We start from the raw sequence: 7,383 nt of genomic DNA, 5'->3' as shown, positions 1-7,383 counted from the left end.
CGGGACCACCGTTGAAGAAGTGGGGCGGAGGTGGTGGACCTGGAGGAGGGGCCAATGGACTGGAGCGGACGGGCTTGATTCTGGACACATGAAAAGAAGGGTGAGCACAGAGTGTGCGGACAAGACCAGCAGGGGGAACAGGATCAAGACCCGCCCGACCCGGATGCCCGACGACAGCACCTGGGCTGGTCCGGATGGGCCAGATGGAAGTCCCGGATGAGAGAGGGGTCCACAATGTGGCGTGAGGGGACCCAAGATCGTTCCTTGGGCCATACCCCTCCCAGTCCACCAGGTACTGAACACCCCGGCCTCTGCGGCGGGACCTCAAGAGGTGACGCACCGTGTAGACTGGACCACCGTTGAAGAAGTGGGGCGGAGGTGGTGGACCTGGAGGAGGGGCCAATGGACTGGAGCGGACGGGCTTGATTCTGGACACATGAAAAGAAGGGTGAGCACAGAGTGTGCGAGGCAGCTGGAGCCTAACTGCCACGGGGCCTAGCCGTTTGGACACAGGAAAGGGCCCCACAAAGCGAGGTGACAATTTACGGCATTCAGTCCGGAGGGGCAGGTCTCGAGTGGAGAGCCATACCTTCTGTCCTGGTCTATACTCAGGGGCCCTGGAGCGGTGTATGTTGGCCCACTTGGCATAGTCCTTGACCGTCCGCAGTAATACCAGACGGGCTCTCCTCCAGGTCCGGCGGCAGCGGCGTACTAGGGCTGATGCTGAGGGTGCCCGGATCTCCAGGTCCAGGCTAGGGAACAAGGGGGGACAATAACCATAGTTACATTTACACGGTGGTATACCAGTTGCAGAAGAGGGCAGTGACTTTTGGGCGTATTCTCCCCAGACAATATTGTCTGCCCACAGAGATGGGTCCTGGCTACATAGTAGTCGCAACCCGGTCTCTAGCTGCTGATTGAGCCTCTCTGCTTGGCCGTTGGTCTGAGGGTGAAACCCTGATGACAAACTCACTGTGATGTTCAGAAGTCAGCAGAACTCAGCCCAGAAGTGTGCCACGAACTGTGGTCCCCAGTCTGATACAACATCCCTGGGCAGGCCGTGCAGGCGGAAGACATGCTGGAGGAGGACTTGTGCAGTTTCTTTGGCGAAGGGCAACTTGGGTACAGGAATGAAGTGAACCATTTTGGAAAATCTATCGACAACAGTGAGTATAGTGGTGTTCCGTCTGGAAGGGGGCAGGCCGGTGACAAAGTCCAGGGCTATGTGGGTCCAAGGTCTTGAGGGGATAGGAAGTGGGTGCAGGAGCTCGGAGGGTCAACCCAATGAGGGCTTATTCCTGGCACAGTCCTGGCAGGTGCCCACGAAGGCTCTGACGTCGTTGCGCATTGTGGGCCACCAGAAGCGTCGTTGCACTATGTAGTAGGTCCGGGCCACGCCTGGGTGGCAGGAGAACCGGGACGCGTGGCACCATTGGAGCACTCTGGATCTCAAGGTCGCAGGCACAAACAGTCGATCAGGGGGGAAAGTGGAAGGACCCGGTTCTGTCGCTTGGGTGGCTGAGACCTCCTGTTCAATGCCGAGGTGCATGGCCCCAAGGCGAGCAGAAGGAGGTAGGATATAGGCAGGTTTGTGGTGTTCCTCCTCTCACAGATCATGTTGCCTGGTCAGGGCATCTGCCTTGCCGTTCCTATGTCCAGGGCGGAATGAAAGAGAGAAGTTAAAATGATCAAAAAACAGTGCCCACCTTGCCTGTTTGGGGTTTAGTCTTTTTGCTGTCCTCAAGTATTCCAGATTCTTGTGATCAGTCCAAACCAGAAATGGTAATGCGGCTCCCTCCAGCCAGTGTCTCCATTCTGCCAGGGCCAATCTTATCACCAGCAACTCCCTCTCACCTATGCTGTAGTTGCTCTCAGCGGGGGTGAGACGCCTGGAAAAGAAAGCACAAGGGTGAAGTTTCATGTCAGAGTCCTTGCGTTGTGATAGGATTGCCCCCACCCCGGTGTCCGAGGTGTCCACCTCCACGATAAATTGCCTGTGGGGGTCTGGCAGGGTGAGAATAGGGGCCGTGGTGAAACGACACTTGAGTGTCTGAAAGGCCTCTTCAGCCTGCTCGGTCCATGCAAAACGCCTGGTGTTGGATGTGAGTCGATGAAGAGGGGCAGCAATGGAACTGTAGTCTATAATGAACTTGTGGTAGAAGTTGGCGAAACCCAAAAACCGTTGTGTCTGTTGTCGGGTGGTCAGGACAGGCCAAGAAGACACCGCTTGGACCTTGGCAGGGTCCATCTCAATGTGCCCTGGGGAAATGATGAATCCCAAGAAGGAGACAGTCTTAACGTGAAAACAGCATTTCTCTGCTGTCACGAATAGCTGGTTCTGTAGGAGGCGTTGCAGCACGGCTTGGACATGGGTTCTGTGCTCAGTCTCAGAAGAGGAGAATATGAGAATGTCATCAAGGTATACAAAGACAAATCTATTCAGCATATCTCCTAACACATCATTGACCAGATTTTGAAACACTGCAGGGGCGTTTGTGAGTCCAAAAGGCATGACCCAGTATTCGTAGTGGCCTACTGGGGTGTCGAACACTGTTTTCCACTCATCTCCTTCCCGTATGCGCAGGATCATGACAGTTTCAACCTGATTTTTTTCCTCCTGTCAGACCAGAAAGTGCTCATCCCAGGCTTCGATGTCCAGTCCCTGCTCCCTAAGGATCTGGGACGCTACTATCGCTACAATGGCTCCCTAACAACACCGCCCTGCTACCAGAGTGTTATCTGGACATTATTCCACGAAAGGGTTCAAATCTCACAGGCACAGGTGAGAAGCTAAGAATCAGCTCATCTAAGCATGGGTAGAGCCAAGGGGTGGCCAGGGGTGGCACCAGCCACCCTTGGAATCTCATTATTCAACCCTGGTGCCATGCCTGCCAGTTTCAAAATGTGATGCTTGTTAGCAAAATGAGAAACAATGACAAATTGTTGCCTTAACTATAACTAAAGATTTCCTGGTACTTTATACTTGATATTGGTCAATTAGATTTATTTAATATCACGAGCATACAGAATAATATTTGCATTCATTTCTCTGATTGTGTTGTTGTGGAGTACATCAATCACCTCAGTGGACCACCGTGCAGCAGAGATGGTCGTGGCCAGGGGCATTTTTACACAAAATAAACAATGTGATTCTTAACAATGTAGGGTTTATTATTTCATAGAACTAGTGGTTTCATTTACTTTTTACATACAAAATTTTCTAGATCAGCCCATAAATCTAAGTCACACAGACGTAGATCCATAGCATTTTATAGTTCGTGATTCAAACTCCACCGTATTCCAACATGGAAGGAAATATTTTCTGGTGCATACAGTACATTAAAAATGCAGTCCTTAAACCCCTCATTTAAAACAATCATTCAATTATTTGTATGTCAACCTACACCTGCTAATTATTGGCCTTAGATTCTTGAGTTCGGCGCTCTTTCGCAAATCACCCAAAATGTAATTTCCGAAGCAATTTGTAAATTGAATGACCCCATGAAAAGGGGAAAAAGCTTTGTGCACAGCATGTACCACATTCCTATACTATTATATAGAAGAAGAGAAAAAACAACTCAATCATCATGTAACTGCAGCAGAAATGGAAGTCAGTTACATTATTGTGTATTAGTGTGGTTTACTGTGAACTGAGAACTTACTTCTTCACTGCTAGGGCTGGATTTTCTGCAGTATTTACTGTTGCTAAGTGCTTTTTCTATCCATCTCCTTGTTGCCTCAAACTCCAGCTGTTGAAGATGGAGACAATACTTTACTCCAGTAAAGCTGAAGAGCATGACAGGATGCCGTTGCAGGACAACTACCGTACGACACAGCTGCTCAATCACAGGGTCATCTTCACCTCCTTCTCTGCAGGTTAGACCGCATTCATACGAGGAGATCCTCACTATATGAAAAGCATCACACCCATTCATGTTGACTACTGGCATGACAGATACATTCTTTTTTAGGTGTCAGACATTTGCTTATAAATTACTTAGAATAATCTTTTGGTTTATTAAATATTACTCAGTGTAACGGATAATTAGTATGTCCTTAACGTGAGAGAGCAAATGCAAATGTGAAGTTCCAAAAGGTCACAGTTAATCTGCTTCGAACTCCTGTGTTGTACTGTCACTAGGGCTGGGCGATTCTTTCAATTTTTTCGATTAATTCGAATTTATGTTTTAAGGCGATTTTTTTTCTTAAATCGAGGTATCGCGATTTTTAATTATAATAAAAAATAGATACATTGTCATTGCACCAATGGCAGAATAATTAAAAGGCAATATTGTCCGACCACATGATGGCGCGCCTAATTAACCGCTTACGTGTGAGAGCACTCTATGAAGGAACGTAATAGGCTATATGCCGAAAGTCAGTTGAAACAGGCAGTGGCAGCACCACTAATTTATTCCAACATTTGTGACAAAGACACCAAGTAGAATGGGAAGAATGCTCAAAGTTAAGAGACCAAAACAAGCCAAGTGCAACGGGGCAACCTAAAATAGCAAAATGCCAGATGTTATTAGCGGCATCATTTTCCAATGCCACTCCATATGACAAAAAGGTGCCCTGATGGCAAGAAATTACAGATGCTGTGGCGTTTCATATCACTAAGGACATGGTTCCCATATACACCATCGAAAAGCCAGGGTTCCTAAAAATGCTACGCACTGTTGATCCAAGATACACATTGCCAAGCCGCAAATATTTCAAAGACATAGCTATTCCCCGAATGTACACTGAAACGCGTGAAAAAGTAGTGGAACAGCTTGATAAGGCATCTTTTTTTTCTACGACGACTGACCTGTGGAGTAGTCGTACTCTTCAGCCTTACATGAGCCTCGCAGCCCATTATGTTGATGCAGAATGGAAACTGTGAAGTGTTTGTATTCAGACATGTTATTTTCCTGACGATCATACTGGGGAAGTAATTGTATTTTGTGATTTTCTAATGATCTTTTTTTGTTGTAGAATCAGGACAAGAACTCTCTCCTGGTAAGACCACATGGGACATTTAAAATCATTTAACTGATTTATTGCTGTATTTTAGGAAGTCTGCTTTAACCTTTCACACTTTTTTGTTTCCTCCCTGCAGGTGAAGTCACAGCCGTAGTGATAGGGGTGATGTGTGGCTGTGTAGGCCTAGCAGTAATCGTTCGCTTCATCGTGAAGACAATACGGTAAGGAGTCGTGCTGCGTTGCTTTACCATTTGTACGTTGACAGAGGTTGCAGCAGACACTGGACACCAGTCTGTTGTTCCTCTGGTTTGACTGGGAGATCTGGACGCACTGTGGGAGCAGTCACTGTGGAAGATTTCAGTCTCTTCTCATCCTCTATCTCCTGTCTCCTGGCAGATTCTTTACACTCCTCCACCATGAAACAGTTGTGGTAAACAGGTGGCATGCATGATCTCAGTACTGACAAGGATGCTCAACTAGTGCTGATTGTGCTGATTCCCATGTGTGCTTGACAGATATCCGTAGCACAGATCTTGGATCAATTCTATGATAAACTAAGGATTACTAAAGAAAATACATTATAGCATTTTACTGTACAAAACATTGATACCGGGCTCTCTGTTCCCACAGTCATGTGTGTACACTGCAGAGGTATTTAAGATTTATGGTGAAAACCGGATAACTTCCCTGATCCTTTGTTAATAAATAGCAATCATCAATCCTTATGAATAACTGATGCCTAATATATTCAGGTTTAGTTTTACAAATTCAAAACATTAAAAACTATAGCCAGATATGTTTCACAGGTGAACTAATCTCATTTAACAGGGATAAATTTAGAATTGGGCTACGTTTGAAGTTATGACCAGCTGGCGGTGTTATCAAATGAGCTCTCTATACACCGTTAAATGTGTCCAAAGATTACTATGGACGCCCAGCATTCATATTAAATTAATGAGTTATTTTAGTTTTTACCATAAGCAACTCTGAGATCAGTGCTAAAGATAATCTTAGTCTCTGACCTGTGCTGCAATAACAAAGCTGTTTCCCGGTGCTGCTTTCTTTCATAACATCACTGAATAACAAGAGTATCTGGGGGGTGTCCCCTGCGTGCCACCAGTAAGTGATTTAACCTTCCCATCACTTTGCTCAGTGGTTCTCAAAGTTCTCATATACACTATGTGTTCAGTTCAAACTGCGACCACTTATCTCAAAGTCTTGACTCAAAAATATGATTTTCAATGATTTGTAGAACTCAGTGTTTAAACTGAAGATGAGGAGGGTGCAACTTCTGATCACACTCATTCCTATCATTGTCTCCTCGTGGTTCAGTGAAAAAATGTGAAATTATGCTTTGTCTCATTTTTCTGGGATTCCCAGAACCCTTGTCAAGAGCCTAGGAGGCGCCTGAACCCCACTTTGGGAACCACTGGTTTTCATAATGCCGATCAGCCATGTCAGCTCCAATCCTTCTACCTAATCAGAATGGAGGAGGGAGAGTGAAGGAGTTTTGAAATATTCTGTCTGTCTGTCTGTCTTGGTCATGTGATTCTGTCTTTTGATCTTGTGACAGCTCTACCTCTAGCTGGGATGTCCTTCTCAGTAACCGGCCTGCTCCCGTGCCCAGGTCACTTATCAAAATTATGACTTTTGACCTTAATACCTTAATTTTGACTTCCCAGAGTTAGACTCCTGATCATATCGCTTTGCTTTAACCACCCATTCACAGTGACTTATCCTCTTAAGTTACACCCTAACACCTCTGGTAGACCTCTGGAAGTGCTTCAAGAAATTACACTGATGAGAAAAAATATTAAACATTCTTACATTATAAATGTGCTAAGGGAAACCATATGCTTTAATGTCAGTCAACACACAGAATATCCATAGTATCAATGCATAATACGTTGTCCTTTTGTCTCTAATACTTAATGTTGATGCTTTATGAGATTTCACATTTTGTAATGAATCAGCTATCTGCTGACAATTCCTAAAATTAGTATCTAAAGATGTAAGACACCTTGTTTGCCTGTAGAAAGGGAAAAAACAACAGTAGGAGCCTATATCCACACTAGCAGCTCTGTGAGGCTGTGCTTTGGGCTAAATAACTTCAGTAAGTTAACATGTACACAGCAACAAAACTAACATGCTGCGTTAGGAAGGTATAATGTTTACAACAAGAAAAAAAAAATCAGGGATCACCACAGTTTGACAACTAATCCTGTAGGGAACCATGAACGTCTGCATAAGATTTCATGGCAATCCATTCAATACCATCCATCCATCCATCCATTTTCTTCCGCTTATCCGGGGCCGGGTCGCGGGGGCAGCAGTCTAAGCAAAGATGCCCAGACCTCCCTCTCTCCAGACACTTCCTCCAGCTCCTCCGGGGGAATGCCAAGGCGTTCCCAGGCCAGC

The 7,383-nt window shown here is 45.8% G+C and overlaps 1 protein-coding gene across 1 annotated transcript in view; it reads left to right on the top strand.

Moving 5' to 3' along the window:
* Positions 1-7,383, top strand: part of LOC109964119 (carbonic anhydrase 14-like) — a 19,718-nt gene that overhangs the window by 8,423 nt on the left and 3,912 nt on the right. The window contains 6 exon segments of the mRNA XM_020607190.1: positions 2,625-2,782; positions 3,750-3,876; positions 4,978-5,001; positions 5,102-5,186; positions 5,362-5,403; positions 6,539-6,592. Coding sequence (XP_020462846.1) covers positions 2,625-2,782; positions 3,750-3,876; positions 4,978-5,001; positions 5,102-5,186; positions 5,362-5,403; positions 6,539-6,592 — 490 coding nt within the window.

Source organism: Monopterus albus, unplaced genomic scaffold (genome assembly GCF_001952655.1).
Source record: "Monopterus albus unplaced genomic scaffold, M_albus_1.0 scaffold84.1, whole genome shotgun sequence".
Lineage (NCBI taxonomy): Eukaryota > Metazoa > Chordata > Actinopteri > Synbranchiformes > Synbranchidae > Monopterus > Monopterus albus.
This window is presented reverse-complemented; position numbering and strand designations above follow the sequence as displayed.